Source organism: Oryctolagus cuniculus, chromosome 1 (assembly GCF_964237555.1).
Source record: "Oryctolagus cuniculus chromosome 1, mOryCun1.1, whole genome shotgun sequence".
In the NCBI taxonomy this organism is placed as follows: domain Eukaryota; kingdom Metazoa; phylum Chordata; class Mammalia; order Lagomorpha; family Leporidae; genus Oryctolagus; species Oryctolagus cuniculus.
This window is the reverse complement of record NC_091432.1, coordinates 113,556,375-113,578,221: the sequence shown is the minus strand read 5'-3', so window position 1 is coordinate 113,578,221 and position 21,847 is coordinate 113,556,375. Positions and strand designations below refer to the sequence as shown.

General features: G+C 42.4%; 1 protein-coding gene across 15 annotated transcripts in view; it reads right to left on the bottom strand.

The window, feature by feature from the left end:
- Positions 1-7,398: 7,398 nt before the first annotated feature.
- TBCEL (tubulin folding cofactor E like) overlaps positions 7,399-21,847 on the bottom strand; it is a 91,219-nt gene continuing 76,770 nt past the window's right edge. For 14 of the 15 annotated variants that reach the window (XM_008260555.4, XM_070047310.1, XM_017343003.3 and 11 more), the window contains one exon: positions 7,399-11,424. In XM_008260555.4, the coding sequence (XP_008258777.1) occupies positions 11,106-11,424 (319 nt within the window). In that variant the 3' untranslated portion in view covers positions 7,399-11,105. The remainder of the gene's footprint in view (positions 11,425-21,847) is intronic. The other variant, XM_051819476.2, reaches the window with a different exon arrangement.

Genomic DNA, 21,847 nt, shown 5'->3' with positions numbered 1-21,847 from the left:
ATTTGGACCATGTTCAGTGGAGTCTTTTAAGATTTATTTTATTTATTTGAAAGGCAGAGAGAGAGAGAGAGAGAGTGAGAGACTGAAATTCTATCCACTGGTTCACTCCCCAAATGGCTACAATAGCTAGGGCTGTGTCAGGCCAAAACCAGGAGCCTGTAACTCCATCCAGGTCTCCCACATCAAGGGTATCAAGGGCCCAAATACCTGGGCCATCGTCTGCTGCTTTCTCGGGCACATTAGCAGGGAGCTGGGTCAGGAGTGGAGCAGCTGGGACTTGAACCAAAGCTCATATGTGATGCCAGCATCGCAGGTGGCTGCTAACTCCCTCTGCACTATAACCTCAGCTCCTCAGCAGAGCCTTTGATCTTGGAGGCATCGATGTTGGAAAAAGATGAAGTGTGAAGTATATTGCACACCCCAATGGGGAAACTATTATGCAGGTTCCTGGAGTTCTGGAGCAAAGTCATGTGACTGGCAGCATAAAACTACATGTGCATCTGGATCCTGAGATGGAACATTTGACCTAGAGACAAGTGGCCATGTGTCCAGAACTTCCCATAGTGATCTGGGCCCTGTTGGAACTAGGAAGTCAGGTGGACCCAATCTGGAACCAAACATGAGCAAGTAGTGTAACTAGGTGATTCAGAGTCCATGTCACCTGTTACAGTTGTTCCAACCCAGATCACACATATGGCCATATGTGGGGAGGTGCACATGACATGATGTTTGGATGGATTGGCTCAGTGTGTGCGTGTGTGAGTGTGTGTAGCCTAAAGCGGATGGTGATTGCCTCACTCAGGGGTGCTTTTGAAGGACAGTGATAAAGGAGAATCTCCCCAATGTGTTGGTGCCTAGGTGATACAATTTTGTTACATACTCTGTGTCCAAAGAGAATTATTCTGAAGTTAGACTATGAACAAATGTGTAGCCAGTACAGAAGCACACAGCCAGCTTGATAAGGGGTTGGGCAAGAAAAAATATTGGAAAACCAGTGGCAAAGAGGCCCGGGGTAGAGACCTATGGATAGACAGACAAGAATGAACACCAGCTGGAAATGTCTTCATATCAGATGTTAGCACCAACCAGAAGGCATCCACTACAACCAAGTAGACAAAATGACTCGGCCTTCATCTGTGTTGGTGCAATGGACACATTCCATAAAGCAGTCCCAGCAGAGGGACAGAGGTCGTCATGGCCCAATAGCGTGAACTCCCATTGAGCGGGGTTGGTACAGCTACTGTGGCCTCTGACCATTCCATCTGTCATTGACAGACACAGAGCTGAGCCCTCAGTTCCTTGGGGTAGCAGATGGCTAGATGGTGGCAAAATGATCACATCGGACCTCCTTCACATTGGAAAGGCCAGCGATTCCTTCTGATGGGTGTTTACAGTACTGTAGTCTGGAAATGAATATGCCTTTCCTGTCCAGAGACTTCTAGGTAGCGCCACCAAAGTCTGGTCCATGGGCATAGAATTCCATGCAAAATACCACCTGAGGAGGAAACCCACTTGATAGAAAAGGGGGGTGTTAGAGTGTGTTTACAATTAGGGGGTCCTCTGGTGGGAGCATAAATAGTATAACATGGAAGATGATGGCCTGGCCAAACATTGAAATGAACTGTTTAAGAAGCACCACATGAGGATGAAGTGCCAGCCTCCAGGACAATGGAGACACAGCGAGTTAGAGATCACTGCATGGTGCAGTGTGCCCAAAAGGACGACCGCACGGATCAAGAAGCCAAGGTGTGGAAGTGGGGGTGGTTCCAGCTGCCATGACTCCCAGATGGTCACCGGGCAATCTGTGCTCCCAGCTCCTCGACTCTGAGCTGCACAGAGTCAGAGGTCCTGGTTCCCCAAGAGGGCACTTTCTCACCAGCAGACACAGAAAGGGTCCCCCATAGCTCTGAGCTATGGGCACTTTGGGCTCCCTGTGTCCAAAGACTAGCAGGCAAGAAGATGAGCCATCATCTTGGTAGGACCAGAGGGAGGAAGGCAGGCTGCTGTTACACAAAGGGTCTGAGGGGTTGTGTGTGACACCCAGGTGACTCATTTTGTACCTCTTAGTTCTCCCTTACCCAACTGTGACTGTGACAGACAAGTGTATCAACTCTAGGTTGGGGAGGAGAGAGCTCCCAGGGACCCAGACTACTCAGGAATTAAGGTTTGGGTTAAGCCTCCAGGGAAGCCACTAAGGCCAGAAGAAGTGACAGCTGAGGTGACACAATGAGTGGTAAGAGAGAGGTCACGGATACCATGCCCATTGCAGTGACAGTCGCCTAACCTCTGTCTTCATTTTCACCTTGGGAAAAGCTGCCCACCAGAGCCCCATACGGGGAGCTCCCTGTCAGAGAGAACTGGATCTAAACCTTGCTTGGGATCGGCTGTGGCACACACGAAAATGTACAATTGAGATGCAGCTTCAAGAATGATTTCCAGCTAGGAGTACGGCTGGCTGACGGTTTTCACCTGCTGGCTGCTTCGGTATCTCCATTAGTGTTTATGCTGCGGTTCCGTTCTTGCTGCATTCCTCAATCGATCGCTGAGAAAAGCGCTGTAAAAAGGCCTGGGCCACTTCTGCCCAAGGTGTTCCCACCCCAGGGGACAGGCTGTCTTTGCCAAGTCTGTAGCGTGCTCTGATGCCTTGCCTTCAGAATCCTACTTCTTCCTCATTCTTTCACAGCTACTCCTCAATAAACCATCTGATTTTTAATTTTTATTTATTTACTTATTTGCATTCTGTTTAAAAGGCAGAGAGAGAGAGAGAGAGAGAGAGAGAGAGAGAGAGAGAGAGAGAATCTTCCAACTATTGGTTCACTCCCCAATGCCTACAACAGCCAGGGCTGGGCCAGGTTAAAGCCAGGAACCCTATCCAGGTCTCCCACATGGGTAATGGCACTCAGGTACTCCTACCAGCATCTGTTGCCTCCCAGGGTGCATATTAGCCCGAAGCTGGATTGGAAGCATACCCAGGACTCTATCCGGGTACTCTGATATGATAAGGGGTGTGGGTCCTTAGGCCACTGTGTCAAACTCCTGTCCCTCCCCAATAAACCTTCTACACTACCAATCACACTTTAACATCTGCCTCCTGGAGAACCTGTGACACTGATGCCTTGGATAAATTCGCAAGCCCTCCACCATGGGTCGCTTTGCTTCATCTCGTAATCTACCACAAGAAACTCGGGCATGTCTGCAGGGCAGGTGTTTCCATCACTTATCTGCCAATCAGAAGATGTCCAACCTCTTCAGTTTAGCTCCCTAAGGTGATTACATCTGTGGCTCTACTTGCATTCTCCCTGGCGATGGTCACGTTACCCATGGCCAGATGAGGTGACAGGGAAATCATGACAGTGTCCTTGAAGATTTCTGCTAAACAGCACAGACATTCCTAACAGAAAGGGGCTCAGCAGGCGCCCATCTGAAGCCGGCTTCTCTTCCTTCTGGGCACTGGGCTAGCTTTCACAAAACGAGATGCTCATGCACGCTATTAGTTTTTCATTCTTAAAAAGCAGATTTTAAAAATCCTGATGTAATATTTCTAAAACCTTTCATATGTATTAGTATCATGGTAATACGCATTTAACTGCAAGCTGTAAGCATCAAGAATCTAAATTGTGGAATAAATGCTTTATAATCCATGCTTTTAAAGAATTAATATTATTTGCCTGTAAGTTATATTTTTGTGCTGGCCCTATTCATTCTAGACTCTTGGTTTGAGCTGCTGCTAATAAATATGGTTTAATTATAAGGAATATGACATTGGCTCTTTGAAAACCACGTTGAATGACATTTATTATTATTTATTAACCAACCAGCAGTATTTTCTAGCTTTAAGAGCTCAATAATAAAAGCTGTTCATCTCTGAAATTTAAACAAGGACTCAAAGATATTTTCTGAAGTATCTCCAGCCAAGGAGTTTGCAACAGCTAATTCTAAGTAGAATGACAACCAAAACCCGATATTTGGCCTTATTCTAATATCCCTTGCTAGCACATGAGCAATCAAGTTGAGGGGGATCAGGGATGAAGGCTGACACACTATATTCCCTGTCCACCACGGAGCGGCATATAGTTCCATCCATGCAGAAGAAATGTCATAGTTCATAGTTCACGGCGAAGAAATTTCACTGGTAGGCAAGAATGAGCTCTGATTAAAGCTTACTCTAGACAATAAGCAGAGATTTCGGGGCAATTAATCCATCACTTTCCAAGGGCGCTCAGCTGAAACAAGTGTTCACACACTGTTAAGGATAAATAATTCTCAAAAACCTTGTGCTGGAGAGGGGAAATCTCACCGATGATTAAAAATTACAGGTTCCAGAGGCAAAATGGCTCACAAGACAAATGATACAGGTGCCTCACCCTATCTATAACGCGTTGAATTCACATGCCTAGATTTGCATGCTTAATTGGAAAGAATGTTATCTGGGTTTCAATAGCCAGGAAGCACATCTAAGCCCAAGATCAGTAAAGTCTTCTTTGACTTTGCAGGGTTGTGACAAATAATAAACAGGAAAAAAAATGCTCGTTTTGTATAACCCCAGTGGAGAACAATTTGGCAATACCTACCAAAATTACACACACTTTGACCTTTTGATGTAGCAGTCTCACTTCTGGGAATGTATTCTACAGATGTAATTCTAAAATGTAAAAGAACATATGCTGTTTACTACAGCAAACTGAAAATAGTAAAAAATAAAGAGACTGAGAAGAAGAGAACATCTCAAATGTCAGTTAATAGAGTACTGTCTAGGTAAATTATAGTGCACCTATAAAATCAATACTTATAAACAAAGGTACGGTAATCCCCTATGTTTATAGAGCACTACAGGAAGCTGTTGAAGCACAAAAAAAGCAAGGGCATGGTAATGTGTGATATGTAACTTTTGCTGTATAAGAGGGAATAATTAGACTCTATATATTTTTGTTATTTGTGCAAATTTTGGAAGAACACAATAAACTAATAAGATTAGAATGGGTCTTTTTGATGTATATCTTCTTCATTGTACTGTTTGATTTTTGAACCAAGCTGTTATCTATTTAAAATTAAATTTAAATGTTTTTAAGACTTTTTAAGCAATTGACTTTACAGCAAATGAAATTTTAACATAACCAAGATAGTTTATATCATCCTAGTTATGTTCCCTAACAATGGAGTGAAGCTTCCATCTGCCCACAGAGGTGTCTTGTGTTTCAGAACCTATTTTTCTCTTTTACTATGTATTCTCCACGTCTGCCTTCCCTATTCCTATTCTTTATTTAACACCTTAATTGTATTGCTTAGAGCCACTAAGAGGCATTCAAGGGTGATAAGTCTGTGTAAGACTTGACAAACTGAAATTGCATTGTAATTTTTTTTTTTAGCAGGACTGGATCGTGCGGACCATAATAGATAACCTGTCTCCTCTATTTGGTAAGCAATATTTATATTCCTCACCAGGCATCCCCTTGAATCTTAAGGAGGAACAACAGGAATGACAGGCTCATCCTTCCCCATCACAAAACCTTTGATAAAGTCTCCACCGCGCTGCGAATGCTCCTCTGCCTTTACCAGCTCCACTTTTAAGTGCTCTGTGCCTCCTTGAGGGGAGTCTGAGGAGGAGCTCAGTGACCTCTCTTGCCTTTGGCTGTTTGCTGAAATCATACTTTACAATTCTAGAAAGTCCTAGGTTAAAAGCCAAGTACACAGTCTCCCTGCATCCTATTACTGGCACACTTACTCTTGTCGGTACACCTGCCACAAGAGTACAAAATGGCATTTCAGAGGAGCAGGGAGGACAGCAGATACGTCCCCACAGCAACTTCAGGGTTTTGGAAATGGCACAGTTCTAGTTGAAATTGGAGCTTTCAGCCTCACCTGTGATTCTGCTGCGGAGTGAACGAATCCAGGAAGCGGATAGTGAGGAACGTCTCATTTCAGTGTTTCAGTGCCAAGTTCAAACCAACAGTAAAGGTCTGTATTTGAGGGCAGCTATGGGAGCAGCCTTAGCAGCAAGTGCTACAGCGCACTTGTCAGCGCATGGACTGTGCAGCCGAGTCGCTCGGGCTTGCATCCCTGCCTCTGCATTTTCCAACTGTTTGATTCTTATCAAGCTACTTCTCCTACTTGTCTGTTTCCTTCCCAGTAAGAAAAACAGAGATAATCGTGCCGAAGCCTTAGGGTTGTTGGGAAGACCCAATGGAACTTCCTTTCCAGAGAAGAGTAGGGAAAAGAAATGGGACTGCAAAGGTCCGCCGTCTGGTTTTGCAGGCACTCTGAGAGCCTGAGAGTCACAGTGTCGCTCAGTACAGTCAGCGCTGGTTGTCTTGATAGCTCTTATCTTCCACGTGCTCAGAAAAACTCAACAAAAGTAAATGATCATTTAGAGGAATATAGAAAAGAAGTTAAAATGACAATTCTTTGAAATCTGAATATAAATAATCTCAATTTTAAACAAATCATGATACGTATGTCTGCAGGGCCAGTATGCCACGTGGGTGCTGGCTTCAGTCCTGGCTGCTCCACTTCCTACCCAGCTCTCTCCTGTGGCCTGAGAAAGTAGCGGAAGATGACCCAATTCTTTGGGTCCCTGCACCCACATGAGAGACCTGGATGAACCTCCTGGCTTCTGGCTTTGGTCTGCCCTAGCCCTGAGCATTGTAGCCATTTGGGGAGTGAAGCAGAGGACAGAAAATCTCTCTCTCTCTCTCCCCCTCTCTCTAACTTCTTTCAAATAAACAAATATTAAAAAATTATTTTTGAAAGGAAAATAGTAGTCCTTGAATAAGAATTGGCAATTTTTATTTCATCAAAATGAGGTTTTTGATCTTTCTTAAAATAAACTGATGTCAAATATCTTAAAAGAGAGGTTTCATTCTTAAAGAATAAAAGTATAGGGGCTGGTGCCATGGCACAGTAGGTTAATCCTCTTCCTGTGGCACTGGCATCCCATATGGGCGCCGGTTCTAGTACCAGCTACTCCCCTTCCAACCCAGCTCTCTGCTGTGGCCTGGGAAAGCAGTGGAGGATGGCCCAAGTCCTTGGGCCCCTACACCTGCATGAGAGACCCGGAAGAAGCACCTGGCTCCTGGCTTCGGATGAGCACAGCTCTGGCAGTTGTGGCCATTTTGCGGGTGAACCAACGGAAGGAAGACGTTTCTCTCTGTCTCTCCTCTTACTGTCTGTAACTCTACCTCTCAAATGAATAAATTAAAGAATAAAAGTATAAAACTTTGCTAACAAAACAACTACTATTATAGTTCCTATCAATCTTTGTTCTGACTTTCGCAAAATTCCAATTGTTTGTTAGAATGGTCAGAATCTCCCTAAGGTAGGCCAAAAGAACCTGTGTCTGTTTTTACCTATATGAAAACAAACTCCACACTCCAGGAAAAAAAATCAGAACACAAAAGGAAATGGACTTGGATTTTTAATTTTTTAAAGATTATCTCTCTCTATATATATGTTAATAAAAGTGCAAAGAATAGACCTTCATGTTTAAATTATATTCTGAAACAAAATATATATTTCCATTAACTGCAGGAGACAACCGGCAAGTAAAGAGCCTGAGAGAGTCCAGTCCCTCTCCATCACTACACATGGACATAGATTTTAAGGAAGCACCTATGGAAAACAGTAGAGTGTTCACAACACATCTGGTAACACAGATAGCTTCAGGATGTGCTTGAAAGCAGTTTGCATTTTCACTCTAACATGTATTGAGGGGAAAAGTCAAATTCATAAACAGAAATGACATTGCTGAGAACAGTCTAGTGTCCTGTATTCGTGTTTTAATGCCCGGAGCCTGGCATCTCCCACGCGGCAGGCCACACTCCCGTGTGCGTTAGCGAGATGCCAGCCGTGGGCCTCAAACGCTGAGCGGCTCTCTGTGCCACAAGGGTTCTCTGTTCCTAACACCGCAGGTTCGCCAACACAGCTGAAATACTGAGTTAGAAATGAATTTCATTTTTTCCCTCCCTCCCTCCCTCCCTCCCTTCTTCATTCCTTCCTTCTTTTTCTTTCTTCTTAGGGAAACAGAACTTTTGTAAATCATTGCATCATAGCTTTCTGTCCTGTTATACGAAGCTATGCTTATATTTTGGGCTCGTCACCAAATGGTCTTTTAAAACAAAGGGCTTATCATATCTGCTGCTTTCTTGTATATCATGGCAATGGTGATGAGGAGTTGCAGTAACAACATAAACTTCTAATAATAAAGACAGAGGACTCTGGACTTTTTTTTTTCCTTTAAAGCAATCTAAGTTATTTCAACAATGAAAATTCAAAAGCTGATTTCTACTGTGGCTTCAGTAGCGATGTAGAAAGGGTCCCTTGGTTTTGATTTGGCTTTCTTTTATTACTTCTTTCCTTTTTCATAACTGAAAAAAATCCTATTTTAGAAAACATATGTTCTATACACTGTGCCTGTAGCAACACAATCTGTAATACTGGTGATGACAGCATTTTGCCTCACAAATGTTAATATATGCTCTCACTAAACTGGACAGATCAATATTAAAATACAGATAAGCTATAGACAACCAAATATGAATAACTTGTGGACTCAGAGGTCCTTGGTCTCTTCTCTCCTTCTTCTGGGCCTGTTATAAAAATAATTTTGGTTACAAGTGTCTACACAGCACCAATTTTATTCCAAGCGCAGCGTCTTTACTCAGCCACCCAAATGAATCTATAAGTACACATGCTCAAATAGCTTTTCTCATTTACCTCTGTTCATTTACTCTAAAAGACCAGTAATTGTATTAGATTTTTTTCTTAATCAAAAATTATTCAGCAATTATTAAAACTATCAATTACAACACCCTAAAAATACCCATGTCTGCTGAATGAAATGAGAAGTTCCCTTCACATGCAACTGTATAATAAAAGGAATTATGTTGCAGTTGATATTCACTGCGTTCTGTAAGAACAGAAGAAACAGGTCTCTAATAGTAAAAAAGCATTTCATAAAACTTTGTCATATAGAAAATATCTTATTAATTGTGACCATTCCACCTTTGATAACACAAGTGTTCATTCTGCCTTCTGCTGTGGGACAGCCAGGGGTCATACGACTTCAAAAAATAAGAGAGCATCTGTTTCCCAGGTTGACAAAAGCAACGGGCTCAGTTACACCATTCCTCTCTCAAACTCCTCTGCACTCGTGTGCACACACACAAAGCACCCACAGTTTTCATCTTCACAACACTGTTGCTGCACTATTTCCCCACTTCCAAACATCTGCCAAAAAAAAACGTGATTACAAAATAACTTCTCTTGTCTAAACCCAGCCTGGCTCTCCACTGCTCATTTATGATTTTGAAAGATAAAAGTCTGTAGGAGGAGATCAGGCCTCATGCATCATCTTTCTCAGACCCTTTGGTTTCCGTCTTTAATGTTACAATGAATGTAGATTTGACTCAGTGGCCTGGGCCAAATTTTTACAGATACTGAACCTGAAGTGCATTAACAGAAGGAACGTCTGCCACAGGGAATAGGAAAATAAAAACATAGCAATAATAAGCACAACTGCCTACATGTGAATAATTTACGAGAGCCATCCAGAGATTTCAGAAGAAACTAAATTTGTAGGAGGGCTGGAACCACGTAACAAAGGTCAAATGCAACCAGAAAATCACTCAGCCCGCACACCTCCTGCTCTGGTTCTGCCACGTCTTTCTCATGACTCCCACTGACAGACATGGTGGACACAGAAAGAATGACACTGAAGAAAGGGGTTCCATCTGATTAGTGAAGGAACAGAACAACAAACAAAAAGATGTCAGAGCAGGTGAGGGACTGGCTTTTAAAAGGGAAAGTGCTTGAAATTTGCTTTTGCAAAAAAAAAAAATAGGACTTGGAGGCAATTCTGAAGTTTTGACACTTACATCTTTACTTGTAGATTAGGCAGAGCTGTTCTTCTCTAAACTAAATTGAAATGTAAAACAGAGAAAAGTGCTCATTTATGACATCACAAAGTCCCAAGAAAGAACTGGGAATCAAAGCTCCCTTTGATTAAAATTTCCCACCTTTAACCCTAAGTGCAAAAGCAGGGCTTCAAATAGATGACACAGGCCAGGAAGTCGTAAAGTTCGGTCTCTCACATCCCCCCACTCCACTTCCTCACACACACCAAGGATGGTTTATTAGCTGAGTCTCAACTCCCCTGGCTGTATATATTCTACTCTCTCGGCTTCTTCACGAAGTCAGGCCTCTAGTCCCAGTAGTTTAAAGTAATCAGAGATACAAGGAAATACATTCAACAAGCAAAAGTCAAAGAACTCTGGAACCGGCCATGTTTCATGTTCTCAAAGCAATGGCTGATCTCATATATGAGGAACATAAAAAGTGAGATAGTGACAAACACAGAGACCAGAACACTCTGCCTGGGCTCCCAGAACAACAGCGAGTTCTCCCAGAGTTTACCTCTCCATTTACTCTTCTTCAACATCTCAACAGGGCTACAGGTTCTTACTGAGTACCTGAGATCAGAATCAGGCTGAAAATGTTTAAAACATTTAAAATTATTTTAAAAGGGAGAAATGAGACGGCAGGGCAGGGGCAATCACCAAGTTGAGAAATAAGAAGGTAATGATGAGCAGAATGGAACTATCAGGTAAACACGTGGTGGCGGAATTCAAAGTACAAAACTGAACCCAAACAGGAAAAAGGTGGCAGAGCAGGGAAAAGGAAGAAGCAGGAGAGAGAAGTGCGGGCCCTCCCTGCGCAGGCTCCTGCTTCCTGGTGGAAAGACCCCAAGATCCCCATCTGAGGGGCAGCCGCAGTGCACGCTGCCTTCACCAGCACAATCCTGGTCCTCTGAACCAGGCAGGCACGCCCCGGAGAACATAGTAACAAGTCGGCGACTTCTTGGTCATCTTTCACGAGAGAGGGCCCGCGGACTGGAGAAGCGGCCAATTCTGCTGGCTGAGCAGAAGAAATCTGTGGTAGAAAATACCCAAAACGGCCCCCTTCCCGTTCTCGGTGGGGGAGAAACATACAAAACCCCTCCCAAACCTAAACAAAATCAAACCAAACAAAAGCAGTCTTCTAAAGAAAACCATATTGGAAACAAATGCCCTGCATAAGTCCTCATGTGTGGGTTTTTACAAGGCCGGTAGAGGTTACTTTGTTTTGGATTCCACATAAATCTTATCTCCATCCCTAATGCCGAAGGAATGCAAGGCCCGGGAACTGTACTTCATTTCCTCTGGGCCAAAGGGCGCTTCGTGGTCAAAATAGTAGAGAAGCATGTTGCTCGTCGGCAATTGCACTAGAGTTTTTAATTGTTTCTTGAGTTCTGCAACTGTCTGGTCCAGGCGAATGCTCATCTCTTCCACCTGATCATTAAAGTGGACTTCTACTTTCGCACTGCTCTGGGGTCTTAGGTCCACTTCTGCCAAAGGCTCCAGCTTCCCATATTTTGTGATCAGTTCATGATACCTAGAAGGATAAAAACAACAGAGTCAACTTAGACCAGAAGCACAGGAGCAAAGGACCTCTTCCTTCCAAACCACAGGGAAACCGCACTGCTATTCTCAACATCCTTCGAACACCTTACTCTATCTAACGTTACCCTTTCCGTCGCTGTAAGTATGTATTGGATAACCGCTGTGGATTCTGGGATCTGACAGAGCTGCCCTGTTGAGGCCACAGTAAAGCTACATCCTCGTGGGCAGCAGAAGTGTTTCTGCGAAGATAGTCTCCACGGCTGCTGCTAATCATTACATAGTCATAGGCTTAGAAAGGGAAGTGGGAACTAGACAAGTAGACTCTACAAAGATAGAGACGTCTGATCTGCCTGCAGAATGGGCTTCCTTGGGTGCCATCAAGAAGGGCAGATATCTAAGCACACATTGGCCTGGAACATCCGCGACTTATAAACAAAAGCAAGTCAGTCTATGTTGGCCAATAACCGCATCTCACTCTTTCTGTGAAGCACCGTTTGAACGTTCTAAACTAGTCCCAGCTGTAAAACAAGAAATTTATAATGGAAGAGTCAAGGATATGGATCAGTGCTGTGGCCTAGTGGTTAAAGCTGCCACCTGTGGCACTAGCGCTTCTATGAGGTGCTGGTTTGAGTCCCACTTGCTCCACTTTCAACCCAGCTCCCTGCTAATGTGCCTGGTAAAGCAGTGGAAGATGACCCAAGTCCTTGGGCCCCTGCACCCACGTGAGAGACCTGAAAGAAGCTCCTGGCTCCTGGTTTCAGATAGGCCCAGTTCCAGCCACTGCAGCCATTTGGGGAGTGAACCAGCAAATGGAAAATCTGCCTCTCTCTGTCTTTCCCGCTTTCTCTCTCTGTAACTCTGCTTTTCAAATAAATGCATCTTAAAAAGCAAAAAAAAAGAGCCAAGGATATATCCTCAGGAGAAAGGGAGGACAAATAGGAACTACATGTTCTGCCACCAAGGCAGGAAGAAAGAGTAAAAGATACCAAGAGGAAAGTGAATGGGGCTGGTGTTGAGGAGCAACAGTTTAAGCTGCAGCCTACAACACTGACATACCATATCAGAGGGCTGGTTTCAGTCCCAGCTCCTCCACTTCTGATCCAGTTACCTGCTAATACACCTGGGAAAACAGTGGATGGTGGCTTAAAAGCTTGGGCCCTTGCTACTCCATGTGGGAGACCCAGATGAAGTTCCAGGCTCCTGGCTTAGCCTGGCCCAGCCCTGGCATTTGCAGCCATCTGGGGGGTGAACCAGAGGATGGAAGATATCTACAACTCTCTCTCTCTCTCTCTTTCCCTCTTTATGTGTGCCACTCTGTCTTTCAAATAAATAAATAAATAAATAATAAATAAATAAATAAATAAAATAATCTTTTTTTAAAAAAAAAGAAGAAAATAAATTATAGAGATGAGAATAGGGCCCAAAAGATCAAGTTTCTGAAGTGAATCATTTTTGTCTTCACCGCAGCCTTGGAGGTTCTCGGACTGATTTTAATGAGGAAGGGAGGCAGTTTTCTACACACCAGAGACAGAGAAAACACTGAAGAGACTTAAATACGAGTTTTATTAGAACTAAGACACACTGAGGTTAATTAAGGATCGGAATACAATAGTCACATAAGATCATTCTCTAACCCCCCAGCCCACTTTTGGCTTTCACTCAGTCAAATCAATGTCAAAATAAGGTTTGTAGGAACATTCAAGACATAATAAGCCATCTGTGCTTGGAGATGGAGGTAATCGTTTCCATTAAGTGGAGTAACAGGGTATGGTAAAAATAGCACTGCTTCTGACTTCAGTGTTGACTCTGTATTACAATTAGCTATGTGACTTGGCAACACACTCAATCCTTTTGGCTCTCTCTTCCCTGATTAGTAAAATTAAGATAACAGGTCCTGTCTTTCATGCCTTCATAAAAATTAAGTACCAGATGAATAAACATTTTTAAAATCTAAGTTCATATACAAATAAAAATATTAACATTTTATTGCTGCTGCTCCTGAGCTTACATTTGAAATGTTTTATGTTTTTTTTTTTCTTGACAGGCAGAGTTAGACAGTGAGAGAGAGAGACAGAGAGAAAGGTCTTCCTTTGCCGTTGGTTCACCCCCCAAATGGCTGCTATGGCCGGCGTGCTGCGCTGATCCGATGGCAGGAGCCAGGTGCTTCTCCTGGTCTCCCATTGGGTGCAGGGCCCAAGCACCTGGGCCATCCTCCACTGCCTTTGCGGGCCACAGCAGAGAGCTGGCCTGGAAGAGGGGCAACCGGGACAGAATCCGGTGCCCCAACTGGGACTAGAACCCGGTGTGCCAGCGCTGCAGGCAGAGGATTAGCCTAGTGAGCCGCAGCGCAGACCTTATGTATTTATTTTAACTTATTTGAAATGCAGAGAGGGGAGGGAGGAATGGAGGGAGGGAAGGGGGCGGAGAGAGAGATCGATTTTCCATCTACTGGTTCACTCCATAAATGCCTGCAACAGCAGGATCTGGGCCAGGCTGAAACTTAGGATCTGGTACTCAACCAAGACCTCTCACGTGGGTGGCAGGAACCGAAGCTGTTGACTCCTTACTACTGCATCCCAGGGTATGCATTAGCAGGAAGAAGGAATCAGAAGTAGAGCCAGGGCTCAAACCTAGGTGCACTGGTATCTGGGCATTCCAAGTGGTACCTTAACCTCCGCACCAAAAACCTACTCAGAGCTTCCATAATGCAAACATCCACACACCTTTAGAAAATACAAGATTGAAATCTGCTTAGACAGGACTTCTTGGAAGAGGTAATTCTATGATGAGACAGGTGACATAGAATCTTCTCCCAGGACTTCATACAAAACTAGTATTTTTAAGGGGTTAAAAAAATCAGCAGCAACAACTAACAAAAAAAGAGAGGGCATACCTTTATTACCATAATTTTTTCAAAGGAACAAAAAACTCTGTACTATGTGGTCTAGCTAAGCAAAGATCCTAGTCCAACCCCAGAAACCACTATGGAGAAAGAAATTAAGGGAAAAAATTCAGAGCATACTGACAGACACTTCCTAATTACAGAAAAGTGGACTGAGAGGGTATGGAGCCAGGTAGAGGGGGAAAAATGTCGAGGATAAGAAGGTTCTGTGGTCTCACTACCAGAGCATCAGATTTTAGCAAAGGCAAACAAAACAAAAACGTTCAAACAAAAAGCAAAGTTACCAAGACTTTAAATTTTCCCAGGAACCAAAATGCAAAGGTGAAAATATTCCTTCTCCCACCCCACCTCCTAGTATATGCCTTCAACTATGTGAAACTAAGCTATGACAGTTTAACAGGATCTCAGGAAAGACAGCAGAAACTATGTGGTCAGATAAGAGTTGAACTCAACTTCAGAGATGTTTTCCCTTCCGATTACAGAACACTAGACAGAATTATGATGCTCTAGCTCTCCAGCTTGGCCTGGGAGGAACAAGAGAGACCACAGCAAGGAGTCAAGGAGAGTTCATGCGTACTATATTTCAGCAAAGACTGTCTGCAGAGAAGGACCCACTTTTAAACACAAGCAGTTAGATAGGACATAAAATGGTGACCCAGCACATACCATAGCAAGAAGAAGCAAGGAAAGGAACACATAAATGAGGAACAGGCACAGGCAGAACTCCACTTGAAAGCAAATATGACTGAAGGAAAAGGAAATGTACCACAAATAATCAAAGTGCAAGAATATTAAAAAAAAAACAAGAGCTCAGAGACAAATGATAAACAGTAGAATAAGATGAAAAGGGAGATTACAGAGCTAATGAAACAAAAAGAGGAGAAAAACATCATTCCTGGCCAAATAAATAAATTAGAAAGGACAGTCTAAGAATATTATACCTAGCCAAGTTTTTTTCAGAAATGAATTTAACAAGCAGATATTCTGAAAGAAGAAAGAATTTAGGAAACAGAAAAATTTGTCTTTCAAGGGAAATAACCCCCCAAACACTATTTCACAATGATATTAAAGAAGTAATGGTAAGCCCTCAACTTATTTAAATGTAAAAATAAAACTTATAGTTAACCATTGTATACTGTTAGACTCATTTATATTTGACACTACAGCAAACTGAATTTTCAGACATATTTATTTATATGAAAAATTATAAGCTATATGCAAAAATTAGCCTACATGTTATAAATAGGAAAAAATCTACAAAATATAAGACCTGTAAGTTGGTACACTGCGAAGTCCTACAGTTGTCTAAAATCATTATGTCCAGGGGGAATTCATTGCCATTCCCCAAATAACTTTTCTTCCTCTCTCATTTAGCACCAAGAACTACTTAATTATCCTAGTTAGAAATTTGACAGTCATTCCAATTTCTTCCTCTCCTGTCTCTCCTTTCTACTTCTACTGACTGAGAATCAATTGCCATGCCCTGTGACTTCTCCTAAGTAACTCATGAATCTATCTCCATCTATCTTGCCCACTTCTCTTGTAAATTCAAGCCATTATGATTTTTAAAATAATTTTTTGAAAAAAGATTTTTTATTTATTTGAAGGGCAAAATTACAAAGGGAAAGGAAAGAGAGAGAGAGAGAGAGAGAGAGAGAGAGAGAGATCTTCTACCTGTTGGTTCATTCCCCAAATGGCCACAGCAGCCAGGGCTGGGCCAGGACAAGGCCAGGAGCCAGGAGCTTCCTCTGGGTCTCCTATGTGAGTGGCAGGAGCCCTGGCACTTGAGCTTCTGCTGCTGCTTTCCCAGGCACATCAGTAGGCAGCTGGATCAGAAGTGGAGCTGACAGGACTCAAACCAGCATACAGGATGCTGGTGTTGGCAGGCAGGGGTTTAACCCATTATGCCACAGGGCCGGCTCCAAAACACTATGATTAATAAACTGCATTGCTGTAGCTTTCTGTGGATGCATAAACTAGATGAGTTCTCTCAATATCTGTTGAAGTTTTCTCCTGAAAGTCCTTCCTGTCCTGCAAGACTGGAAAGCTGAACTCCCTTGCGAGTGAGATTTAACATCTATCAATCAGAGTCAGCCCTGTGAAGAAAGGCAGTGGATCTAGCAGACAAGCTGTGAAAACAGTTTTGGGAGAGGTTTCCTAACTTCTGAAGTGCAGTTCAAGCAATACGCTCCCAGAGTCAACAGTCCTGGAAGCAGCTTGATGATCGCCAAGATCAGTTAAGGTGGTGAGATCAGCACCAGGGACAGCAGCCTGCTGGCTTTTTTTTTCTTCTTTTTTCCCCTCCTTGATCTGATTCTGGAAGAGGTAGCAGTGATCTGGGTAGGCCAGTTCTCTGGTACTATTGTAGCAGCAGTCATAGGGAAGCAGCTTATGTCTCCTCCCCTAACTCTTCCAAAGATTTTTGTAAGCATATTATATACTGTCTGAAATGCCTTTCTTCTTAAAATTCTCAGGAGCCCCCATGACTGTCAAGGTAGTCTCAAGACAATCACGGTCTACGTTATGGCCAAAGCAATTGTTAAAAAACAAAATTGATTATGTCACTCTCCTTAAAATCAGACAATAATCGTCAGAGCAAAACCCTAACATGTTTGAGGTGGGCAGAATTTTAGCTCCCACATCTGAGAGGGCCTAATCTAATCATATGAACATCAAAAATAAAGAAGTTTCTCCAGCTAGTAATTGAAGAAGTAAGTCAGATTCAAAATATGAGAAGGACTTGACAGACCACTGCTGAACTGAAGAGAGCTGGGTCACATGGAAAGTCTAAGAAGGAACAGGATTCGGTCACCATGCTGAATGACTCTGCAACAGGAGGCTTCTCAACAGCCTCCAGTAAGGAAAACAGCCCTGCCTGACAACTTGATTTGTGAGGCTTTATGCAGAGAACCCAGCCAAGCCAAACTGTGCCCAGACTTCTGAACCACAGAAACAGTAAAACTGTTAGTAGGTTTTTTTTAAGCTACTAGGTTTATAGTAAGTTGTTATAGTAATAGCAGGAAACTAATACATTGACTATAAAAGGCCCTTAAAGATCTGGTTCATTCACAATTTTGCAATCTTATTTTGTACCATCTCCAGGATTGTTTTCTGCATTTGCTTTTCTACCTGTTTAAACCTTAAAATCTCCATTTATTTACTAATATGCAGCTCAGACAGGTAGATTTTTGTACATGGGAAAGACTTTGGACGTAGGCTAAGAAACAGTCACTGTTAAACACAAATGAAGAAAGAGTATTAGAGCTGTGATTCATTACACGCATTGATAATACTGGATATGGTCCCTGAAACGTTACATCAATGAAAATTATGTTTTCAAGACAATCTATCTACTTCCATCTTTATTCTCTGCCTTATCTTAAGCAGGAAAAATCGGGAAATATAAGAAAGATATTTTATTCATTATTCAAAAGTCCATCCAAACTGGACTAAACCTGCCCACTATGTATCATCGGAGCTTTTCTTAGCATCTGTTCAATGATTTCCTGAAGCTGTACTCTTTGAGAGGTAAATGGTTTCTGATGACTACGTAGTCTTCAAAATGAAGGATCTCAATTTATATTTTATCAATCAGTGTCTTCATCTATTAACAGCAAGTATTTGATATTTATAAGCCTTACTTATGAAGTGGGCAAAATGCCATAAACCTACTTTGGAAGATATTATTGATAAGAATGCAGTGCAATCATCAAATGCTAAAATGTAAAATGGGCTGTATTTGTGTTCAGAAGTTCTCTGTTCCGTTCTGTCATGGCTTTCTAACAGAAAATGACCAACCACAGGCAAAACACAATCTACTACACACAGCATAAAGGCCAGCGTGACCACATGGGCAACAGGGAGTGTGTGATGAATGGAAACCGAGTGCCAGCTGTGACCTTGTGAAGAACACCGCCCACAGGCAAACTGCTGCGGAGCTGCTTTTTCCTTCCTGTTGAATAAAAACACCCACTTTGAGAGACAAGCTGCTTACCACTTTAAGGGTTTTTGAATCAGCAGCAGTCAGAAATTAGGCAGGGGTTGAAGGTGGCACTAAAAATAGGGGAATGGAGAATGTGGCCACCTCCGTGGAGCCGGGTCAGCTCTTCTGCCAGTGCAAACCAGCGAGGCTTCCCACGGGAGGAGCTCTGGTCCGGGCACCTGCCTAATGGGATGCATGAGCAGATGACAGTGGCACCGCAGTCACCACGCAGCACTTGGAGAGGGATTTCCTGCTGCTTCTCGTTGCCCGCCCTCACTCTGGATTCCCGAGGCCTAGGAGCACTTCCTCAATCGCCAGTCCGACATAAGTCCATAAAGGAAGGCTTGTATACGGCTTGAAAACGACTTTGTGTCCCAGCCACAAATCTTACTCTGAGGGTGAACTGATAATAGATCTCAAAGATGGATAGAGACAGAATGTTAACTTCTTAGCTCTGGAGTAGCCTTGTAAACTATCCTAACTAAACGCTACAAATAGTACACATTTTACATAATTTTTAATAAACTAGAAAACTAAAGTATGCCTGGTGACATGTTTTCGTTTGTGGCAGAATGCTTCCAGATTTGGACACTATGTCTCCAAACACATAGAAAAAGTAGCTCACAGAACATCCTGGAGACAAATGAGGGCCTTTCCACCTTGTGCAGGTGCCTACACCATAACAGAATCATAAATATCCTTTAGGTGTTCTGTTCATTCTTTACAACTGGCTAGAAGTGTTTTCACAGGTGACCTATGTGGTAGTTTTCAAACTAACAATTCTGTTACTCTATCATCCCTCAAATCCAGGTCCATATTGAATCAAATAGAGTCTTTAAACAAAGATATCGTACTCCAAAATAAATCCCTACTGCATATATCTGTCTTGTTAAGGAATGTAACGTATAAAGCATGAAAAAAAACCTGATGGTTCACTTGGTTAAATCAAATCATTCAAGTATAACTAGAAGAAAAACTTTGTTTACTTTGTCTCCTCAGGCATTTTGATGGATTCAAAAGTATATTCCAAACATAATCTGAATGCTGTTTTCTAATCACTTTTGTTATAGTATGTTTTCTCTCCCTTTGATAGGGTATCATATCATGGGATTAAAGAAATCACCTTAATATTCTATCACATTCTACATTCTACCGAAACAGTTTTCTCAAGGTCATCAATACTCCGTTTATTAAAACACATAAATATAACATTTCTGAGGTAGAAGGAGTCACATAGACAACTTATTACTTACTTTATAGATATAATAACTAAGGCCCAGTTGGTTAACCCAAAGGCTTTTAGCTGGTGGAAAGCAAAACTCAAGTATTTTCTATTTTGAGATTTACTTATTAGAAAGGTAGAGTTATAGAGAGGGGGGGTGCAACAGAGAAAGCAAGAGTGAGTGAGACAGAGATTGATCTTCCATCTGCTGCTTTACTCCCCAGATAGCCACAATAGCCAGGGCTGGGCCATGCCAAAGCCAGGAGCCAGTAGCTTCATCTGGGTCTCCAATATGGGTGGCAGGGGCCCAGGCTCTTGGGCCATCCTATACTGCTTTTCCAGATGCATTAGCAGGAAGCTGGATTAGAAATGGAGCAGTCAGGAGGCAAACCAATGCTCATATCTGATGTTGGTGTTATAGGCACTGGCTACAATGCCAGCCCCCAGAACTCAGATCTTGTTCTCAGATTACTGTTTATCTTGGTTCTCAATATCCTAGTGCCTTTTTGTGTGAGTATGTGATAATGAATATTATTCTAGAACCCTCCTTATTATATATCCAATGCCTCTTTTCAATCTCTCTTCATGGGTTCTCATTCTTCTTTTTAACATCTACACTTGGGACAGTCCTAAGAATTTACTGCTGGCCTCTATTCTCTTTTCTGTTTATGATCTGCCTTCATAGGGCCCAATCTGTTGCTTAACTTAAGCCATAACTGCTTCCCAGTTGTTTGCCTCAAGTGTCTGTAGTTCACCTACCTGCAGAGTTAGTTATCCTCACCTTTCACATATAGCATAATATCTTGAACTGAACTTAGCAGTTTTCATATAGTTTTTAAATCGAAACTTAAGTCATGGAACTATATTTGTTTCAATTTACTATTTTGTAAAATTTAAGTTTTGGCAAAACTACCCAGTGAATGGGTAAAAATAATGTGACCTATATATATATATAACAGAATACTATACAGCACTTGAAGGATTTCAACACACCTTTCACAGTATGATGAGGACTTTGGTCATAATAGTCCTGGACATTCACATTTTAATGCACTTCTGCTCCAAATTCAGAGTAACAGTGAGTAAATATTAAAGGTTGCAATACAAGAAAATATAGGACAAGCTCAAAAATAATCAGCATCTTTATGGACCAGAAACTGAACAGAAATACAAATCACAGAACTGAAACCATGAGATCATTGGCCTCAAAATCCACAAGAGGCAATAGCCAAGTATTCAGGTCCTACAAAGCAAAGGAGATTAAATGTGCTCCATGGGAAAAGAGAGGAACAGGAGCTAGGTTCACTGTTTAAAGCAGGGGCAGAGTTTGGGGGTTGTGAGGCTGGGCAGGAAATAAGAATTAAAAAACTACCACAGATCCATTGCATAGGTCTACCTCTCTACATCACTAGGCCTAGGTGGAAGAAGGAAAACGAAGGGGCAGCACTATAGTACAGTGGGTTAAGCAACCACTCGCAATGCTGCTCTGCTTCTGATACTAATATGCCATATAAGATGGCCTAAGCACTTGGGTCCCTGCCATACCCATCTAGAGACTTGGATAGAGTTCTTGACTCCCGGCTTTGGCCTGGTCCAATCCAAGGAAGGGAGGAAGGGAGGAAGGAAGGGAGGGAAGGAATAACTAGCCAGAGTTGAATCAAATCCTGCCTCTGCATTCTTTGTAACTAGTGCAGGAAAAGTTCTCCCAAGTCCACCATAGTAGTATTTGGGCCAGGAGTCTAGGGAGCTGGTTAGAGGCAACTGCAAAACAGTTGAGCTCAAACAGAAAGACACAGCAATCCAGACTGTGCATGTATCTAAAATAGATACACACAGAAGATAATGAAGCAAAACCTGTTGAAACAAAAAGTGAAAACAGACAAATCCACAACTGTACTTGGAGACAACACTCTTCTCTCAGTAGTGGACAAAACAGATAGAAAATTGTTAACTGTTTAAGAGACCTGAATAACAGTTAACAATTTGATCTGACATCTATAAAACATATCACCCATCAGAATGCACACTTTTGTAGTGTACAAGGGATTATTAGCCATGTTCTAAGACTCAAAGATACCACAGCAAGTTTAAAAGAATTAAAATAACACAGAGAATGAATTACAGATCTAAACCAGTCATATTAAGTAGAACAGATAAAAAAACTACTAAGAGGGATAATGTATTAAGTTGTTCATTAACAGTCAGGGCTATGCTGATCAAGCCACCGTTTCCCATAGTGTCCACCTCACTCCAACAGGTTTCCCTCTTGGTGTTCAGTCAGTCGTCACCGATCAGGGAGAACATATGGT